Source organism: Calypte anna, chromosome 9, assembly GCF_003957555.1.
Source record: "Calypte anna isolate BGI_N300 chromosome 9, bCalAnn1_v1.p, whole genome shotgun sequence".
In the NCBI taxonomy this organism is placed as follows: domain Eukaryota; kingdom Metazoa; phylum Chordata; class Aves; order Apodiformes; family Trochilidae; genus Calypte; species Calypte anna.
In genome coordinates this window covers 25,567,188-25,589,750 of record NC_044255.1, presented here as the reverse complement: position 1 = coordinate 25,589,750, position 22,563 = coordinate 25,567,188, and the positions used below count along the sequence as shown (strand labels likewise).

Sequence of the window (22,563 nt, the reverse complement as noted above, 5' to 3'; positions counted from 1 at the left end):
CGAAGTCAATGATCTAATTTATTAATAGAGATAATGCTAGTTTCAGTAGAATCTACATTAAAAAAAGGGTCAAAGGGATTTAGATGTTCTGCAGACAAGCAAATTCCTTTGTTCTGGTCTTTGTAAAGCCCAAATGTTTTGCTTTACCTGTCCCATGCATCCTTCCCTGTTCTTTGACACAGGTCTAACATACCTGCAGTTGGGCTGTTAAAACCCAACTGGGTGGCTCAATGATACCTGCTCTAACTGCCTTCGTTTGTGACCTGCGTCAGTTGTGCACTAATAGTGCTGCTTCCACCTGTCAAGGAATGCTTAAGTTGCCTGCATTACCTAATTAACAGCACAAAGATGCCACTGATGGAAGCTCTTGGGTATCACCGTCCTCAAAGTTTGCCCTTCACTGTCTGAATTTCATCAGAGTTTTCTGCATAACAGCAAAACAAAAACATCCTGTGCAAGTGTGATCCTTCAGCCATTGCATAACATAAATTTACCATTTTGAAAGATGTTACTAGATCTTTATAAATAATTCAGCAGGAATAATAGAACTATTTTGTTACCTGTTCAATTATCCAATAGCATCTATATTTTAAGTGTGAACCTATGGGTAAACTGATAATCAAATTCCTATTTTCCAAATAATAAATACTAACATAACTGGCTAGTAGAATGTGACAACAAACTTTGCGGTTACTCAAGGTTCTTTGCAAATGTAAAAAAAAAAAAAAGTAAAGTACATTTCATTTGTCTCTTCCACGTTCCTCAGCAGTAAAATACCATGCATTAGCCATCACCTAGAATGTTTAGTTTGCAGGATAGTATTTTTATTTAGAGAAAAAGGTATTTATAAGCTGTTGCATCCATTCAGTCCCTTTTGTTAGCTGTGGACCGCAAAATAAAATCTTCCAAAAGACATGTGAAGATCAGCTATCCAGGATATAATAATTCCCAAGAAATGCTTCAGTGAAGGCAGACTTTGGTAAAATGTTTTCATCATTCTTGTGTGTCTGCTTTACCTTTACACTTGAACTGATTGAATAATCTTGGGAACAAAGATGGTGTGTCTGTGAGGGGGAAAATAACGTTTATTACTCACATTTCATCAAAAGAATATGGACAAAAGCTTCCAAAATGAGACCAGCGGATCCCAGTACCTTCTAGACATTGTGAGTTAGATTTAAAAACAGCTTTAGAAGGGTATATTTTAATGCACTTTAGATGGCTGATAATGAAAAATCCAACATTCTGGTTCTACAAGTTAGTCTTTCTACATCTCCTTCCATGTAGCCTTAAGTCACCTTTTTTAATTATATGTGCAAGTTTGGCATAATGTAGTCTGTAAATTAGAATGGTTTATAAAATATAACTGTATCATGCTTAGCATTCTGCTCTGTGTTTTTAGTATAGATACCTTATACAGTTGTATATCTATATATATGCGCAGCTGCACATACTTTGAAGTGCTCCTGCTGGTCCCTTTCTGTCAGTTAACCACAGCACACACTACCTGTGTCTTCTGAGTACATGAAACATTTGCTTTTAAAACTGTATTAACTTTGTAGAAACGAGTTTTTAGAATACTTCAAGATACAAGTATTTTCACAGGTAATATTGCTGAAGTGAGGTAATAGTGTCTGTAAAACTACAACATGTCCTTTAGAAAGAAAACATTATTTTAGTATTTTGGTACTGTAACTGTTAGGAGTACAGAAAACAGTCTCACAAAGAATTCGTTTTAAATAAGAATTTAAATAATTTTTTCACTTAAATTTCATTTATGGACAGCTGAAGTCAGGTAGTATCTAGTCCTTCAGCTCCTTTTTTCTGAGCAGCAGAGCTGAGGAAAGTATGATTGGGTGGCTGGCCTCCAGACAATATTAAGCCGTGAAATACTGCCAAAGGCTGAACTGGTTCTGAGTGCACTGGTCTGCCTGTGAGCCTCATTATGCTCCTACCTTCCCTCGGGAGCACTGTGTAGGTTGCTTCCATGCCAGCATGGACGTGGTCAGTAACATGACAGTGCAGTAGCCAGGTTCCTGGGTTCTGTGGGGTCATTTCCACAGTCTGAAATGTCCCAGGGAACAGATCAAAGACATCTGCCCGGTAAACCCCTGTTTGCTTTAGGACAAAGGGAAAAAATGGTTAAACACATGGCATTACCAGATGGCAGTAATTAAAGCTATCTTTTAGGATATTTTCATCAAAATTTTTAATCACAGTTGAGTGAAGTGAAATACATCATTTCTACAGAAGCATCACTTTGTACATCTGCTTCACACTTCAAAGATTGATGAGCTAGGAACTATGTGGAAACGAAGGAAAGCCACAGCTCTTATGTTACCACAGCCATAAAGATTAACAGCTACCTTGATCAAAGCAACTTGGGAGGTTACCAATCAGCAAATGCTACTGGCAGATATTCTCTGGCTTTTGTAGGTTGATCAAATACAGGTTTGGGGTGTACAAATTTCAAATTACAAGTCTTGCTTAATATAGTAATCTTTGACTTTTCACCAGACATTAGAGTCCTTGGTATCTGATCTACCTCTCATTCTTAACATAGCAAGAAATTGGTGTTAAGGACCTGTTACCTTATAATCAAAGCTGTGTCCATGGAAGTGTGCTGTGTGAATGTCTATTTCATTGCCCATTCCCACCAAGTACCAGCTTACATTATCTCCAACATGCATAGTCAGACCATGTAAATTTCCAAACACCTTGCCATTGATGGCTAAAATGAGGGAAAGAACAAGACAGAGAAAACATACAAGATTTCATGTATTGTTGGTCTCTAAACTTCAACAGAATACAAGATTTGAAAGCCAGTGCTAGTCAGCAATATGGTGTATTTGAGAGCTATATACAAGCAAAACAGTTGAACTGCTTATCATGAATGGTTCTGATTGTATTTCAGATTCAACTAGAAAATAAGACATAGTTAGCAGTTCTTCACAACACACCAACACTGCAGTTCTTAAAGATCAGGGTTTCCTGCAGTGTTTGTGTATGCTTCTACAGGACATGGTTTTAGGATGCAGGTTGCCTTTCCAACTGATACAGAACAGTTGTTCACCGATAAAAAATATTTCAAATTTAGATTTTACTCTTTCTCTCCGCAACATTTCAACATAGGAGCATTTTTTCCATAGGTTTGTTTTATTTTTTTAAAAAAGGTCATTCAGTGGCATTAACAGTGTTTTCAAGTAGATTTAATGAATTTTTTCAGGCCTTTTGCCATGGAACTGGAAATTCACAGGGGATGAGAAAGTCAAACTTATAGGCAGCACTCCCAAATGCAGAATTGTATAGAGCTACATCAAATAAACTGGGAAACATACCGTGCATTTTATTACTTTCTAGGAATTCCTCATTCTCTTTGTCAACAAGGTGTGGGTTGGTAGAATAGGTTTTAATGTTTTCATCCAAGTACCATGACTCATTTTCATCAAAAACCATAAAGAGAAGAGCAAATTGAATCTTCTTTTTAGCATGAAATGATGGCAAATAATGTCTACGACACACAACAAGTGTGCCTATTAATCCACTGTAAGTGTCCTGAAATGACAAATGAAAAATCATAGAATTACCCAATGAGACTAAGCAGGAGCATTTTTAATGCCAGGCATTACATGCTGCCTCTTATTATTTTTACAGCTGTCAGTATCTGGAAATAAAGGTAGCCAGTGTCTCACAAACAGGGTTATTTCACCACTGTTACTCAGCACCCATGGATCAAGTTCAATGGACTGTGAAGAGTAACTGCCTCTTTTTCATCTCTTCCTGGAAATAAATATTTGTTCTGTTTTAACTCTTTGCTTTCTCCTTTCCCTTTCCTTTCCTTTCCTTTCCTTTCCTTTCCTTTCCTTTCCTTTCCTTTCCTTTCCTTTCCTTTCCTTTCCTTTCCTTTCCTTTCCTTTCCTTTCCTTTCCTTTCCTTTCCTCTTTCCTTTCCTTTCCTTTCCTTTCCTTTCCTTTCCTTTCCTTTCCTTTCCTTTCCTTTCCTTTCCTTTCCTTTCCTTTCCTTTCCTTTCCTTTCCTTTCCTCTTTCCTTTCCTTTCCTTTCCTTTCCTTTCCTTTCCTTTCCTTTCCTTTCCTTTCCTTTCCTTTCCTTTCCTTTCCTTTCCTTTCCTTTCCTTTCCTTTCCTTTCCTTTCCTTTCTTCAGGTTCTAGGATTTTGATACATTCATTTCCACTTAAAAATTATTAGTCACATTAAGTTAATGGGTGCTTGTACAAACATGGCAGCTCCAAAGTTGAATTCAAAGGCACATTACTGGGGGGAATGACTTGACCAGAAAACAAAACAAAACAAAACAGTTTCAAACTCATCTCCCTTTTCCTGTGATTATATCTGTGTTGCAATAATTAAAAAAACACATTTAAAATGATACTGATAATCTACCTTAATGATGTCCACCGTTGAATGATACGCCCATGCAATACAATCTGGATCTCCTCCCCCAGAACTAGATCTCTCTGGGATTTTCCAGATATAGATTTTTGTTTCACCTGAATTAAGTAAGTATTGATAAGTTTTAGAAGTTTTCCATGTGCTGACCTGTAATAGGTCATCCTGAAACAGATCTTATCTCCATTTACAGCTTGTATTTGTCCTGAATTCCCTCTTCCCAATTACTGCACTGATGAGCTTATTATTATGTCCTTCCTCCAGATCCCTGATCCTTCTTGCCAATGTTTTGGGTTTGTTTTATTTTGTTTTGGTTTTTATGCAACTCCACTGTGCAGTTTATCATACTTAATAAAAACAATTTTATCCTTTGTAAAGATCACAGAGAAACCTCAAAAATAATAGCTCGCATAAACTACGTGCTCCCTATGTAGCCAAATCTGTTTGCTTTCATGAAAGGTGCAGCCTTTGTCAAAAAATTACTGATCTGTCAAGGGCTAGAATTCATAGCAATAATTTGGAGAGCTGTTTTAATTGTAGAAAGATTTATCATAAGCAGCATCAAGAACCTGAGGTAGAAACAAATAAACTAAAATGAAGTATATCCTTCTATCTTACATTAAAACCTTGCTAAACCTTACTAGATGGCCTGATGTTACCTTCCAGAAGCAAACAAGGATGCTTTGATACCTGGGTTAGTTACAGCAACAATGGAACTGTCTGTTTTCACTCCATGGGCATGTATAGAATAAGGTCTTGATGCCAAGTTCTTAAAAACTATTACAATTTTATCTCCAATATTTGACATAAGCAGTGGCCCTGTTGGATTTAAAAGAAACATTAATTTGGTTTTACAAAAGGTCAGAACAAAGTTTGCTTTGTTCAAATACATAGTAACATTGGGTTGTAATTCACATAAACTGTATGTGGATAATGTCATCACTATGATACATCAAATTGAGTAGCTGGAGTTAGCTACCTATGTAGATGCTGAAGTTTCAAAAGCCCCAAACACCTCGTGTTTATTTTAATCAGTTGGGATGTTGCTGCCCAGTTTTATGTTGCCTTTGAAAACACTGACTTTTGATCAGGCAGCAAACCAGAGGGGTTTTTCTTTTCTTGCAAAACAACCCATGAAATCTTGCCAGGAAAGCACCATAATAGAAGTAGCAATGCCATGTAATTTTAGGTACTTGGTGATGGTAGAACAATATTGAGTGTTATTTCAATAGTATCTTCTCATTTTGTTTCACTGCCTTCTTCCCAATTTCAATGCTGAACTTCAAAATTACTTTACCTTGAATTTCCAGGTGTTGATGCTCCTCTGCTCTGTTTTTGGGAGTGCTGAATGTCTGGTCAGTGTACTCACGATACACTACCTTCTGGTATTTTGAGCCAATGAATTTGTCTTCTTTATTTAAAAATGGATTGCCAGGGCTGAAAAGAAAAAGAAATTAAAATATGCTGTACATTTTTTCATTAATTTTAAAACATCTTTTGCAGGTATGTCAATTACCCATTAAACAAAACACAGGTCTCACTGGTATCTACAACATGAAGACATTCTTCTTAAGCTGGAAGGTTTATCTTAACTTGGAAGGTTAAAAACCCACTATAAATATACCAAGTCTATATAGTATTTGAGAGAATGCTGAGTGCTTTTCCTAGGTGATATTTCAAATTACAAGAACTCATCCGACTTGCAAAACAGCACTCAGTGACTTCTGTGGATCTAAGAAGAAGCCAAAAACTTGTGAAGCTCAAGTGCCTTGCTGAAATAAAAAGTGAGAGACTGGTTCTCAGCTAAGATCATGAGAGCTGCAGACAGTGGGGAAGAAAAAGTCTGATGGCAGCATAGTCCATATTACTTGTTCTTAGAACTATGAGAGTTCAACTTGCTCTGCTGTGGTATGCAGAGCAAGAAAATGTGCTATCAAGCTCAGGAAAAAGAAGAAAATACAATTGTTGATAAAAATTATAGGCAGTTATTATCTACTTTATCTACTTTAACCTCATATGATGTTATACAGATGGAACACATAGAAATTAATTAGTTTATTGTTTAGCCTCTTCTGCTAACTCGTATTAATTTTTGAGCCAACCACTTCCCTTTCACTGAGATTCAAATACTGGAAATAAAACACCAAGGTGACAAAGCTTCACAGTTAATGGATTCAGCCTTGAACTTAACTTGGGTAAGCTGATGAAATAGAGAGGAGTGAAAAATAACCTTACTCAGAGTACAAGTAAACATGAGACAAAGACATGTTGTATATTGTAAGTTACTCAATATCAAGACAAAGTAGTCATTGTATCTACAACTTAATGAACATTTTCAGCATTGCACATCAAGGACTACCAACAACAGTAAATAATAAATCCTGTATCCGGGATTCACAAAAATCTGTAGAAGCCCCACAGAAGATTTGTGCTGAACCACTTTATGAACATGACACTGCCTGGCTTACAGTTACATGGCAACATCAGTGGGGAAGGATCACAAATTCTATTGAGCCCTAAAAATAAGTATGTAAAGAAAACACGTCTAGAAATGCCTACAGAAGGAAAAGGTTTAATGGAGAAATTAGTTGCTCCTTTGCTCTTTCGCATTTTTTTCCTTGTGCATATTTCAAGGTACCTTTCCATGTGGTATTGATGCCTCTCAAATTCCCAAGTCCTGTTAGGAGAATAGTCCCATTCAACTTCCACTGCAGCAATATAATAAGTCTTCTCATGCAAACTCATAGATAGATCTACATTCCACCAATGGCATTGTTTCACTTTGTAATTCTGTTTCATGCCCCCTGTGTAGTGATCTGTTGTCAGGCAGGACACTTCAAAAATTCCTAGGGGTTGTAACAAGACCGACATTTGAGGACAAAAGTCTGTTTTGAGTAAGCCTTGAAATTGTATTACCTGTGGTCAATAGGGTTTGCAGAAAGCTACTGCTCATATAAGATGCAAATTCTTGGTGTGGTATGGCTACTTGTAATAAAATTCATACATAGCAACTAGAAAAATCAAGGCTTTAGCATTAAGAGCTTATGTCTTGTGAACACAAGTTTGCTGCCCATTAAACACAGCTGTACACAGCTGTGGCACCCAAAAGATCAAAAGATCATCTGCTTAAAGCTTGAAGCTAAGCATAAGATATTAAAGGTAAACAGTTTCTAAAATAATAACAGGATTTTAAGACATTTACCTTCAGAATCAGGCTTCATAATAACTGTAAGAAATGTATGTGGAAACAGATTCGCTGTATCTCTTCTTGTTCCTTTAGTCATGAACGTGTTTTCTGAAAAGTATATCCCATGGACATCGACTTCTGACCCCAAGCCCATCAAATGCCAGGAAACCACATCTCCTTTACACATCTCAAGACCAGGCTGATTTCCATACATATAACCATTAATGGCTGTAGAAGGTTTGAGGAAGCAAAACACACTATGATTGACACATTACTTAATTCTACAATACAGATTAAATAATACACACTTCATATATAATGTGATGTCTTACAATGACAGAAATATCAATAATGAATAAAATACTTTCTTACATTGGTGAAGACAGAGAATCAATTCAAGGAAAACAACTTTTAATAAACATGGTTTGAAAAAAATTTTAACTCTTCTCTTTTTCCCTGGCTGAAGTGCTGACTTGACTGACTGGAACTCCCATTGCTATATACCTGCCAAGTATGCAGGATGCATAAAGCATCATGATTTACACCCTGCAAGACCTAATCCTTTCTATCTACTCCTGTGCAAAACTTTCAAAGCCTATGCTTCACAGCTACCACTGAATGCTCAGTATCAAGGGTCTGTAAGTAATGGCAATGCCCCCAAGGGCAAAATGTAAGAAAGAGCACAAGCAAACATGTTTAAAGATTAGGATCTATTTGCAGGGCTGCCTATTGAAGATAAAAGCATTCTTTCCCACAAAACTTGAAGACAATTCTACTGTACCAGAATGCAATCAGTATAAGACTCTGCTCTGGAACAAAAGACCTTCACTTTAAGGGGGCTACAGTGTTAATAAAGGTCTCCAGACTCAGCCAGGACACAGAATGAGCCAACAGTGTGCCCTAGTGCTATCTAAGGTTGTATTTGGAGGAGGGTTGCCAGCAGGTCAGATTATGAAGGTCAGACTGCAGCTGCCAGTGGAGAAATGCTTCAGACAAACTGAGCTGCAAAGCAGCTTGGCAGCAAAAGACCTGGAGGTCCTGGTAAACACCAAGTGGAACAAGAGCGAGCAATGTGCCCTCGAGTCAAAGAGGTGCATGGTGTCCTGGCCTGCCTAAGGCAGAGCATGGCCAGCAGGTTGAGGGAGGAGATCCCTCCACTCTGCTCAGACTGGGGAGAGCCCAAAGGGCCAGGGCCACAATGATGATGAAGGGACAAGAAAACATCTCCTCCTGTGAGGAAAGGCTGAGAGAGCTGAGCTGGGGCTGCTCAGCCTGCAAATGAGAAGCCTCAGGAGGATCATATTATAAATACTTGCAGGGAGGACATCAAGAAGATGGAGCCAGGTCCTTCCCAGTGATGCCCAGTGACAGGACCAGAGGCAATGGGCACAAATTCACACACTGGAGGTTCCCTTTCCTGATTGTTCCATCAGGAAACAATTCTCATTGTGAGGGTGACTGAAGACTGGCACAGGTTGCCCAGGGAGGAGGTGGAGTCTCTGTCCTTGTTGGAGGTATTTAGAAGCCACCTGGACATGGTCCTAGGTAACCAGGTGAGTGACCCTGCCTGAGCAGGGGTGTTGGACCAGATGGGACCCCTGAGGACCCTGCCAAGCTCACACAGTCTGTCATTCTGGGAAAATCCTCCTTCAGCTGCACCATCTGTAGGGCAGAAGTTGTTGTTCTCTTCCTGCCTGGTTTCATTCATAGGGGTTGCACATGGGCTACAGACCTAAGTTCTCCTTCTGTCTGCTTCAGCCAATACCCAACAGAACTAACTGCTTGATTACCATGCAAGGCTTTGAACAGCTGTCTCCGTATTTTCAACTACCACATTGAACTCAAATTGAATTACATTCCAACAAGGTTTAGTTTCCAATGGGGAGGAACGAAAGGTCTCTGCTACTACACAGTTCCCCAGTCCCCAACATGAGATTACGAAAGTAAAAAGCTTATTGTAGAAATGAATATTTGTCTGACTAGTAACTTTCTTACAGTGCATTTTGTTTGATTCCTGGAAGTCCTCATCATCTTTGTCAATTTCATTAGGATTTAGTGCAAACATCAAAATATTGTCATCCAAGTACCAGCTCAGATTCTCATCAAATACCGTGGCAAGTAGAAAAAACTCCATGTTCACATTTTTCTGTTGAAAGGAAATAGCATGAAGCAAAACAGAAATGAGTGAACAACAAGTGTCAGGGAAGAAAACTGTATGCACATAATTTATGAGTGTAATTGACAAAGTAGGACACTGATATTTCATTCCAGTAATCTCAAAGCTCTCTAGTTGCTGTATCTGTTGACTATGTATGTGTTGCTAATGCTCTTCCTACCATCAGGAACCACCTCTGGAAATTAACGTGTGTTTTGATCTTTAAAGTGTCTACAATATTTCTAGTCAGACTCAGCTGAGACTTGAATGCCGGTGTTTGCTCTTTGCAGTGTGTTTTCACAACACAGTGTCTGGCTTATCTGGACAGAGATTTATTTTCTGGTTTTTTCCTAAAAGAAAAAAGAACACTAAACTCACTTTCTTAATTTTATGTTTTGCCCTCAGCATATGGGTGAGACTGTGATGTGGAATGGGGGTGGTGCTGAGTGGTCCTTACTGTGGCAGGCTCTGAGGCTACAATTTAGGAAGACAAAGCAGATTAAGCTACAGTGAATACAAATGCTTCCATTTTTCTATATTTTGACTGACCTGTTTCCCAGAGGAAAGCAGAGCTCCTTTCCTGCACACCAAGAGAGGACCCACAAGGCCAGAACTTGTGTCTCTGACTGCATCCACAGCTGAATAATAAAGCCAGGTTAAGCAGTCTGGATCTTGGTCTGTAGGGCCCACACTTCCCGGCACATTCCACTCGTATGTAAAGGTAGCACCAGGACTCACGTGAGAGGCTGCAGATCCAGAACCTATCACAGAAAACAGCATCAGGAATTACCTCATGAACATTGCTGATTTTATCTCTATTAGAGGATGAAGGTGTAGGACAGCATGTTCCCTGGGGCATGGGGTCCCCACCTGTGGTCCCACCTCTGGCAGTGCCGTACCAGGCCCCCTCCTCGCTCTTGAGGTAGCTGACGCCATGGGGATGGATGCTGAACGGGCGGCTGGCATTGTTTCGGAAGGTCACCCTGATGGTCTCACCCACTTCAGCCTTGATAACAGGCCCTAAAAAAGAGCACATGGTCTAATTAATTTCTAAGTCCTATCAGGCAATGTACAGATCACCAGGAGCTTGCAGCAATCAATGGCTGGCTGCTTCTCCTGTTGCACAGGAAGATGCCCCTGTGCCCTCGTGGCTCAGGCTGACCTGAATCACACAGCAGCCCAGCAGCAATTGGCCTGCTCTATTCCCAGCTCCTCATGGAGGCCCACTGACATGCAGTACAGTTCCTCACTTTGGAGAGGGACCAACAATGCCAACCTCAAATTCAGTCCAGAGCCATGACAGAAGCAGCCAGGTTACAGATAGGGCTGGACCTGCCTGGCCTCGTAATTCAGAGCCTGACCTCTGGAGACGTCTGTGGCATATTTCCACAGGCAAGTTGGGGACTGCCAAAGCATTGCCTTCTAGAGCTTTCTTACACCCTGGGGTGGCTTTTGGAGGAAGCCCTGGGCACCAGCATCAGCAGGATTCAGAGAGAGCTGGGGACCCCTACCTTGGAGGTAGAGTGGCACTGTTGACCAGCTAGTGGAAGTGACAGTAGACTGTTGTATATCTTTGACATGAAATAATTTTAGATATCTTACCTAATAGTCCAAGGTGCTCTTCCTCTGTGGGCCTTTTTTTATGTTCAGTGAAAGATCCGTCTGTGTATTCTTTGTAAATGGCTTTTTTATAAGAACCACCAATTCTTGCTTCATTTTGCTCAAAAAATACGTGAGATTCACTATTTAAAAGAAAATGCAATAGATGCTAACAGCTCAAATTGTAACATTCAGCTTTTCAAAGGCAGTCAGGACTTCAGTGCTGTTTTCTGAAGTATGACGTGCTGAATTTGTCTTTTGGGTCTCCCTTTCAGTGCTCTATACACACACACTTATACACAGTCCCATATAAGACTGCAGGAATCCACCATTCCTCACTAACTTGTCTTTAAGAAAAAGACTCTCTGTTGTGTTGCCCTTACAAAGTCAGTATGCTTAGAGATTCACCAACAATGATTTCCAGTCAGCATTTAATAACCTAAAGTTTACTTTTACTAAACTTTTTACTAAACTTACTTTCTATTAAAAGTTAGAAATAGTTCCACAACAGTAGATAAAAACACTAAGAATATGTAACATCTAAATAGAAAGTGAGAAGATTTAGTCTAGGCTTTTCAATAAGTGACCTTTCAGAGCTTTAGAAGAACTACTTAAACAATGAACTGTGCCTTGTCCTTTGTGGAGCAGGTAAATATTCTTTAACTCACAGATGAAAATTCTGAGGAATCAACGTATGCAATGAACTGATCTAGGTCTTAAATATGTAAACACAGACCAAAGGGCAAACCTACCTTGTGCAAGCCATGTACTGGCTGAGTACATGCTCATTTTTCAGCTGATGAGATGACACTGAATTCCTGTCTTTGCTCTCTAACTCAGAATAATCAACCACCTTGAATCATCAGAGGTCACTGACTACATATGACATTACAATTTTTCTTCATCACAGTGAAATTACTAACACTACAGCAAAATTTTTAATAAGAATGCAAGGAAAACAACAGACCTAATCTAGTCTGATATTTATCCTGGCATTCATATTTAAGTAGAAGCAGGGCTAATGAGAAATTCTGCTTAAAAGTCAGTCCTACCATGTCCTACCTTATTCAGCATGTTTGTATTAATTCTGCTTGGAAAGTAAAACTTCTTTAATTAGAAGCATTTACCTGTCAGAGATTAATTCCTGTCCTGTAAAATGGTTAATTGCAGATGGGCCATAATTCCAGATTATCTCTTCTGCGGCAATGAAATACTGTCTTATCTTTGTACTCTCATTGTGTTCTGTTGCAGATTTCCTACAATCTTGTACTTTAAAAAGGGCCTGCATACCACCTGGAAAAACAAAATGAGGAGGTATAGGAAACTAAGGAGAAGCTACGAATTAGCCCAATCTGTAGGATTTAAGTATTGCCTAGGATGCTCCAACCACACCAAGATGCTGTTCAGTGTGATAGCTATTTCAAAATACTGTAAATCTGGAAGTTAAATGTACTCCTTTTTATATCAGAACTTTCATATCCTGGAGAATGATTTTGAATTCTGTATTACCTTCCACTTTTGTGGAAAATTACTTCTCTAATTCACGTATAGGGACATAGATCATGAAAAAGTGTGGCATTAGCTGCTATGTATCATATAGCTAGCAACAATGGAAATACAGGAAGATACAGGGGAGAGAAATGCAGATCCTCTCTGCTTTTTAGCCAATGCATTTGCCAGAACATGTCTTTGTCAGCAGGCAAGTTAGTCTGTCCTGCGCCCCTTGCCCAAATGTGGCATGAGCCCCAACATTTTTGTTAACAAACAGAAAATTGTAATGAAGTACCCTCAGAAAGATCCAAGCTATTGTTTGTCTACAGTTGAGGCCTGCAAAAATGCACTGTGTCAATTGCTGCCAACTGATAACAATTTCCTTTACAGACAGGAATTTCCCTAACTTCCACAGCTACACGCTCAAGCCCATCTAATACACTTCTATACGTTTCAGCTTCTATGAGAGTTTTGTTACCTAGAGGAGAATATCATCGGGCATATAATCAAGTCAGTGCTGGTAAAGAGACTCACCAAAATGCTTTCTCAAGCTAAAAAATATACAATCACTGGAATTTAATTCATACCTTCGATGTGGTCATTCACCTGGCAGCTGAGCAGCCATTCCCCAGGACTCCTTGGTATCATGACAGCATCAATAAATGTAGCTGGGAAGAGGTTGATGGTGTCAACTCGATGATGCCTTTCTACTAAGGTCTGCCCATGAAAGTAGGCTGAATGGATATCAGCTTCGTTTCCCATACCAAAGAGATGCCATTTTACCTTATCTTCCACACACATTGTCAGGTTTGGGAGGTATCCATACATGTACCCATTGATTGCTAAAAGAAACGTGATTTACTGAAGTTAGTTTCACAGACTTAGGATCTCTTCGTCAGAAGCAAGTGTCATACAATCATTGCTCTATTCTTGAAATTAGAAAGGCTCAAAAGGAAACCCCACACCTCTGAAAGTGAGACAGTACACACACACTTCACTTGCACAACCAGCAGTTCCTGCTGGACTCAGGAATGGCATGGACTCAGGAATCCATGCTAGAGCCACAGATACCTTTCTCTGCTGACACTAATGGTAAAAACTGTTTTTCTGTACTGTAATATTACAGGATAGAGTTCAGGACTAAGAAACAGAACAGAGTGACACAACTCTGTTTAGACTATACGAACAAAGAAGTTCTGGCCCTGAGAATTTTATATCACAGCTCCAAAGGTCTGATTATACAATACTTGCCACCAGTTTTAATTACTTTTAAAAATTATTATTTAAAATAACCATTTTTAATCCCCCAAGAAAAAGCCCTGCTTAAAAAAAAAATTATCTATGGTTTATCTTAAAAGAGACAACACATAAAAATATTGTATCACCATATCAATGAGAAGCAACATTAATACAAAGTTTTCTCACAGTGCATTTTATTGCTTTCCTGGAAGTCGTTGTCATCTTTGTCAACTTTGGAAGGCTCAGAACAGTATGTCCTGATATTTTCCTCTAAATACCAACTGAGATTTTCATCCATCACAGAAAACATAAGGATAAATTCAGCATCAAAGTGTTTATTGCTGCTTGTATTCATTGTACCTGAAAAAGAAAGCAGTAAATTCAAAGTCTTTGGCAACTGACATCTTTTCTTCAGCTTTAAGTGGGCTGGTCCTTGTTTACTTCATATTTCACCACTTTTCTTGAGTATGAGTGTATACATAAACTTACAGATACACTCAGAAAACAATCAGTTTTGACATATACTATAAAATAACTTGACTAAGAATAAATACTGCATAAGATAAGATTACAGTAAATCTGTTTCTCATATCAGAATTTACACATCCTTCTGCATGACCAGCACACTCACCTCTCAGTCATGGATTTGTGGACAAAATATTCTGCAAATTATATTGGCTGTCACATATAAAATCAAACTACTTCCTATACTACTGAAAGGCAGCCAACTAAGAAGGCAAAAAGCTTCCATTTCACCATTAGCTGTAATCTTCTCCTTTCCTAAGGAGAAGTAAATTACAAGTAAAGTATTCTAAGTAAATTATTTCACTGATATTTATCAACAACCATTGCAAGTCACCTTGCACATGCATTTACTTACTTATTTATGGCTTACCTTTCCTGCAAATTATCAAAGGCCCAACAAGTCCTGAGGCAACATCTCTTGGAGCATCGATGTGGGAGTGGTAAGCCCTGGTTATGCAGTCTGCATCTGCCTCAGCTGGACCTTGATCTTCTGTCACATCCCATGTGTAAGTGTACTGGCCTCCTGGCTCCACAGCATCATCTCTTTTTTGCAAATCTTTAGTGTTGTCAGGATAAAAAGCACCTGAAAAATGCCACACAGCTACCATTAACAGTACACATTCACAATATGGTATCAGGATAACATCTGTTGTGCTTACATGCTGCAGTAATACAGACCAGACAACTGAATACAGGTTAAAAAAAACCAGGAGGGTACCTGTACTTCTTTTAAGGAGTCTCTTGATATGCCTTTGAATTCCAAGTGAGCACTTCCATTAATGGCACATTAAATGTAGTTCTTAATTTATTAGGCGAGCTAACACCTCTGCTAAGAAGATAATTCAAATATCTTTAAAACATTTGTTAATGTTGGAAACTTTTCTGATGGGAGAAACAGCAAAAAAATAAATCAAGCACTGCTCCAAAAAGTACATGCTCTCAGAGAATGCATCTGTATCAGCCACATATTATTTATAAAGAAAAACTTTATGAAATATTAGAAGTTAAGCTGGTACATCACAAAATCTTCTAATGAAGAATTTTTGAAGACTACTTTTGAGACAACATCATATTTTCAAAAATTCACACAGTTTTTAAGGCCCACTAAAAGAGCACTCGACAGCCACATTCTGGTGCTGTCTGGTGCAGAACCTGCCATCACCCAAGTGTGGCAAGACCAACTATTGTAAGGGCAAATCATCACTAATCTCAATAGCACCCCTACAATGCATCTTAAACTGCATCAGACTTTTATCTAATTAATTTATTACTAAACAGTAGATGTTTCTCCATTTTAAGAAATTCTTGTGTATCTTACATAGAATATATACAAATTTAGTGTTAGGAATTTGAAACTTTAAGCTATCACTGTTAACGATCTTCACAAAAGCATCAACTTTTCTCTTACGTATCTTAATACCTGCATCTCATATACCTTTATATCATTAGTTCAGGTGAAATTTAAATACTCTTATGTCAGGTGAAATGCTGATCTAAAATGTCTTCTTTGGGAATACCATTTTGGCTTTGTATTTTGGTCTTGAAAAATTATCACAAATATTGCTCTAAATCGATTTCGCCCCATTTAAAATCTTTATTTAGTTTACAAGTCTTCTCCTTGATGAGAGAATACCGCTTATACTCAGAGGCATGATTAACTTTTGCTAAATTCTGGCAGCGAATGGACTCAACCTTACCTTCATTTTCCTTTGTGTATGTTACACCATGTGGATGCAGCGTGTAGCTTCTGGAAGCAAAGTTTTTCAAGTGAATAATAATGGAATCTCCAACTTCTCCCTTAATGATAGGGCCCAAGAAACCTAGCCAGGAAGGTTTGTCAATTTTCACATCATATAAATGATTGGTGTACTGAGTGTAGACAGCCTTCTTGTAAGTGCTTCCTATCCTATGTGGTCCTCTTCTGAGAAAGACTTCAGCCTGACTGTAAAGAAAATAAACATGCATGTAGTGTCGGGTACTCATTTTATATTTGATTAGTGTTATTTAGAAGGGTCTCAAATAAAGATCAGGTCTCCCTGTTGCTTTGTACAACTAAAGGTGTGTTCAGGGACAAATACAGCTCGTCTTGAAGAGTTAGGCACCCATACAGAGATTAAATATTATGCACTTGACTGGTTTTCTACCTACTTTGTATACTGAAGATAAGGGTATTTGACACAATATTGGGCAAAATTTGAGACCATGTGGACAACAGCAAATAATATTTCTTATTGCTCAAACGTCTGCACTTGCATACTTGAATTTCCATGGTCTGTTTAAAAATAATAATTTCCACCATCACGCTATTATGTTTACTGCATAGTCCCTGCTCCAGTGCAATACAGACCGGATTTTCAGCTGTAAAATACATGTAGGTGTCTGGACATTGGCAAAAGTGCAAGTGCTGCGAACATCAGTGTGTGCATGTGAGAAGAGGGGCATGCAGAGTGATGGAATGAGACCAGCCTGCATCTTGCCCACCAGTCATAGATAAAGAAGAATTGCAGCCCCAGAGCTTTATATGATCTACCCTAATAAAGTCTCATTATAATTGATTCGGCCCAAAATACACAAACAGGTTAGATGAGAGCAGGGAACTCACAATGACCTCCTCAATCACTAAGTGCCTTTACTACTCAACCATTGCTCCTCTCAACTAATGAAACACATAGATTTAAAAAGAGAGCTCAGTTAGTGAGGAAACCCTAACCCACAAGGTAAAACAAGACTGATGGGAGATGACACATCCTACATGTGGTACCAAGACCTCTGAGCTCTGTATCCACCATGGATTAGAATTTTAATTTGAATTTTGAATCATCCGGGTTGGAAAGAACCTCTGAGATCATCAAGTCCAAACCCTTGACCACTGTGGTTCCCAGACCATGGTGCCGAGTGCCACATTCAGTCTCTTTTTTAAAAACCTCCAGCGACAGAGGTTCCACACCTCCTGGCAGCCCATTTCAATGCCTGATCACCCTCTCTGGAAAGAATTTCTTCCTAATATCCAACCTAAACCTCCCCTGGCAGAGCTTAAGCCCATGCACACTTGTCCTACTGATACCGGCCTGGGAGAAGAGACCGACTGCCCCTGGCTCCAACCTCCTTTCAGGGAGTTGTAGAGAGCGATGAGAACCTCCTCTTCTCCAGACTAATGTGAAAATGCTGCACAAGCACCATCAGATGCAGGCGAGAGGGTCAACATGCATCTGACAAACTGTCAACGGCCTTGGAGCCAACCTTTGCCCATGCCGAGGGTCAGGTACCTTTCGGTAACTATTTTTAGTCTCTGAGAAGAGCCAGCTGTGTGGAAAAAGTGCTTAAATTCCCCAACTACAATGGTGAGAGAAACTGCCAGTCCTGGTTGCTCTACCCAGCAGTGCTGGTTAGCCCAAACTCCAGTCTCTTTAGCAACAAACCCTCCTGCACATTCCGCTGCACATTTCAGGGACACAAGCTGTAGAAATAAACTTGCTTGAGGCTGAGGCAATCCTGGGAGACAGGGCAAGACTGCCTGAAGCTCAGCAGCCTCCCAATTCCTCATCTTACCTGAGGACAAACCAAGGCAACTCAGGTTTGTCTTCCCAGCAAACTGTACTGGAAAGCAAGTTAAAACTGCCCCAAAATGCACAGTATTTCCCACAGGGTGAGCATTGTTGGTGACTGTGGGGAAGGAATTGTTTGTACCTTGGCAAGCACAGATCTGAAGTGTAATTAAAATGCCAGTTCACAGCTCCATGAAACTTGAAGAGCATAAACTTAGTTGCTAAGGCTTACTTAGTGGAAGTCTGAGTTCATGAAGCTACATGTTATGTTATGGCTCTTCTTGGACTGTTTAAAGTTACCACTTAATTGTAAAATATTCCTTCCAGCAGGTACAGCACACTCTCCCCTGCCCCTGCTCTTCCCTGACTCTGTAAATGCCAACCTCTGCACAAGCACAGCCTCACAGGTGAAGGGTTCAGCAGAAGCAGCATCAGAGAAGCTAAACATAAAAAATGCAATAAAAGGGACCAGTTCCATAGCTGGCATGCAACCATTGAAAAACTGGAATTAATTTATCATGCTGCAAGTTGACACAACAGAGCAAAGCAGTGAAAGGGCAGTGAATGGTAGTGACTTGTTGTATTATAACTGCTTTGTAGTTTTCAGACAAGATACCCTGCTTCCACTATTTATAAGAATTACCGCTGAATCACTGGCAGTGTCTTACACATCACTCAGTTTATAAGTTAAAAAAGAATTTAAAAGTTGACTGCTTTGTCTTATGTCTGATGAAGTGGAAGATTTTAGCTGAGATAGTGTTGGCTGTCACCAGAGAAAACAAACCATAGGAAATCTAATTCCTCACCTACAGACTGAGAACCTATTTTTCAAGATTTTTCTAATTTCTGATTTTCTGTCTTATTGTTTTTATTCTAATATAGTCCTCCTTCATTTTAAAGGCACTGGAAAAAAAACAGAAGGAATGATTTTCTCTGAAGCCTTTTATATCTGAGTTTTCTTTATTAATTAGTCATGACTTCAGGGTGCTCCCCTTCTCCTCACCATATTTATCCTCACCCTACTCACTGATCTCACTCTGCACAGGACCCTCCTCACCCTGTGACAAGCAGGATAGGAGGACCACTGCATACAACACAGCTGAACAGAAAATCTGTGCCAAATAGGAATGTTTTACATTTGTCAAACTGCTGTGTTTAAAAACATAACAGCAAAAGTCATCTCTTCAGCACCAGCATCAAAATTGAACATCATTAAGGCATTCAGGGTTTTCTTCTAGTCTCTACTTAGTAAACATTTAATTGCAACAAATTCGCAAGAAACCTACATATTCCAATGATTTTGATTAGCAGAGCACTGGAATGTATTCTCAACCAAGCCCAGAAAAAGATCAAAATTCCCTTACACACATCTGGCAGAAAATCCACTGACACCAACATGTTTCATTTCACTTCCTCCAGCAGGTTTTCAGTCTGGCCCTAGTGCTGTTAGCAGAGAGTGCTCTAAAATCAAACTCAACCAGTGTAAACTGTTTTACTTACGCTTCTTCTTCAAGAAGTTGCCCAGATATGACACTGGTATTGCCGGGTGCATAGTTCCACATTGTCTCTACAATGCCAATGTAGTACTCTCTCCTCTCTGCTCCAGCTTGGCAGCAGCAAGAAACCAGCAAGCAATTCAGTAAGAATAGCTTCATTTTGTAATCATGAACCTTGTGGAAAATGTGAAACAAAACCACAGGACAGGCACATGCAATATCCCTTTATATGTTCTTGTCTCTCCCACCTCCCCCTCCCTACTTCCCCCCCCCCTCCTGTTTGCTTTGGTGAATACAATAAAATGTTGCACAATGCCTCTGTGTGTCAAGAGTAAACAAAGGATTCTGGTAAGCTTGTAATTTCAGATAATTATCAAAGAAATTTTTTTGGTTTCAGTTTTTCTGCCAACCTACAATCACAGAAATTACCATTTAGACTGTTATACTGCAAGTCCTGTAGCATCAAAACTACTGCAGATTTAAAAGGATTACAGACGTAACCTTAATTACATTTTCTTCACTATTTTCATCATTCTCTCTATAGCTCGTATACTACTGAGAAAACAATGCTCTATCATGAGCAGCACAAGAACACAACTGTTTCAGTGTGCTGTGAGAAGCTGTACATGACAGGCATTCCTTGGGGTGATGGAGTGGGATGCAGGGCTGGACCCGTTGGTCCACACATTCTGCTGCCGGCTTCCTTTCCCCATCCTCACTCCACACAGATTGCTGCTTACCCTCCTTTGCCAGCAGCCACTCAACTGACACAGACAGGGAAGGGAGGATGGAGGTCACTAGTACCAGAGCAGAGACTGCATCAGCACCAAAAACCCACCGCAGCTCCCTTGGAATTGTAAATTCAGCACAATGTGTGGCATACCTGGCTAGAGAAGAAAAGGACCAGGACCTTCAGGGTGGACGGAGGAAAGGATTTTGGCATCTCATTTCCAAGCAGTTTCACTATCTCCCAAATGGAAATGAGGCTCAGAAATTCCGCAAAATGACCTCCCTGTGTTATCTTCCTCCTGGTCTCTCACCACACAGGATAAACCACATTCTTCAGTGATTAAAAGCATAACAGATGTACAAAGCTCCAGATAATCTTAATTGCTACAATTACCTAAAGGTACTACTCAGTGCAAAAGGCTATACTTTTGCAATATTCAAGTTCTGTAAACATTTTGTATCTGTTAGTCCCACTGAAAAAATAATTACAAAATTGGATCTTAAACATGGGACATTGAAAAACCACCTAATTAAAATTTCCAATTGTGGTTTGTTTTTTTCAAGCATGCATCCATTACATCACGGCTATGTCTGAAACTGCAAAATTGCAAATTGTAAAGATTTATATTAAAAATATGAACCTTCAGTGACTTGGAAATTCTTAAAAACATCTTCTCTGAGCATTGACAGGGTGACACATTCTAAATTACAGTTTTCATTGTATAGCAACTTTAAAATATTTGTAATAAACTCAATCCTCTTTGAAGCTATTTTCTTAGTCGTCAGAAATACTACCATTATTCTGCATAGAAGACTAAGATTCAGAACATAACTAAAGTATGACAGACTTCCTTTAATGACATACAAATCTAAACCTTATTTACTAGGACTGTTGTATACAGATAAATTACTAATTTTAATCACTATTCTTATAAAAAATTTCAGACACTGTCAGAATAGTGAAGTTTATAACCTCACCTCTTGGAACCTTCTACACATCTGCATTAACTGGAGACTTCTACTTCCACCTAAGTAGCTGTTGCCAAAACCAAGTTTTTGAAATCTGACCAAATCTATGATGAAATTCTGGAGCTTCCCAGGTTGGCATCACATGCTAGAAATTAGAAGGTCAATGGTTCAGCAGAAAGATCACCTAGTAGAGGTTTCAAATGCCCCATTCCATAGATTAACTGAGGTAAAAATGAGAAAATATTTACCTCCTGCTTAAATTCGAAGTCATTCCTTAATACTTGGAGCTAGCACTTTTTCATATATATGTGGACTACTTGGCTTATTTTTGTTCATATTTTCATCAGGCTTAAGAAGAAAAAAAAAAATCACAGAAACAGTAGCCCTGAAATCTCCACAGTTACTGTAAAAACATAAGCATTTCTTTGCCTTAATCTGTTGACTCCTCTAAGCAAGATAAAGGGTCAAGACTTCCAGGTGTAACTTTAAGGTATCTCATTGCTCTCATCCAGCATAGCAAAATCTATGCTGAAAGACCTTGTTTGCCTAAAGATTAGCCTGTATTTTCCCCATGGTCAAGCTAGACTCTGAATAGAATACCCTGTTTGGTCTCAGTGAAATGCCACCATTCACTTTAGGGATATTTAGCAGTTCCAGGTGTTTTCTGCTCAGAATGTCTGCCCCACACATATACTTTTTCATCCAAATAACCAAAACCTTTTTTCAAATATTTCTAGCATTTTCAAATAAACAGATCCATGTCTGGCATGCATGAAATCAGCAAGATTTTCCACTATGTTTGGTAGGAGTACTGATTGATTGTTAAGATTTTTTTCTCTTCCTTCTTTCTGCAAACAATATCCACAAATACAAAAGAATGTGGTATTATCACTTAAGTATATATACAAAATGATATACATTTAACACTAGGGAAAAAAAAATGAGCAGTTGCAAATAGTACAGATGCATTTTGTACTAATGCATTTTCATCATGCACCTCTGAACATCCACGCCACCTTGAACCATCTTCCAAAAGACTATCCCCATTTTTAAACATCATTAATTTCTTTATTACTTATTGCAACTTAATAGAAATTAAGCAATTAGAACTTGAAGTGTATTCTTCAAATACAATCCTACAGTAAGAAATCAGCTTTTCAAAACAATCTGAGAAAGGAATATAAAGACTAGAGATCTCAATACCATCTCTAAACAGAATTA

General features: G+C 39.0%; 1 protein-coding gene across 2 annotated transcripts; it reads right to left on the bottom strand.

Annotated features, from left to right (window-relative positions):
• Positions 1 to 807: 807 nt before the first annotated feature.
• On the bottom strand, positions 808 to 20,603 carry CP (ceruloplasmin). Of its 2 annotated transcripts, none has more exons than XM_030455789.1 (20): positions 20,528 to 20,603; positions 19,649 to 19,818; positions 16,301 to 16,545; positions 14,974 to 15,186; positions 14,265 to 14,438; positions 13,427 to 13,681; positions 12,476 to 12,641; positions 11,352 to 11,491; positions 10,632 to 10,769; positions 10,299 to 10,510; positions 9,590 to 9,740; positions 7,610 to 7,822; positions 7,046 to 7,253; positions 5,705 to 5,844; positions 5,098 to 5,226; positions 4,402 to 4,508; positions 3,339 to 3,555; positions 2,592 to 2,731; positions 1,956 to 2,118; positions 808 to 1,064 (listed from the first exon to the last, which is right to left on the bottom strand). In XM_030455789.1, the coding sequence occupies exons 1-20, from the start codon at positions 20,585 to 20,587 to the stop codon at positions 994 to 996; spliced, it is 3,312 nt and encodes a 1,103-aa protein (XP_030311649.1). In that variant the 5' UTR covers positions 20,588 to 20,603; the 3' UTR covers positions 808 to 993. The 2 variants fall into 2 exon arrangements, with proteins under 2 accessions (XP_030311649.1, XP_030311648.1); XM_030455788.1 differs by having other exon boundaries at positions 10,620 to 10,769; positions 20,528 to 20,602.
• Positions 20,604 to 22,563: the final 1,960 nt, after the last annotated feature.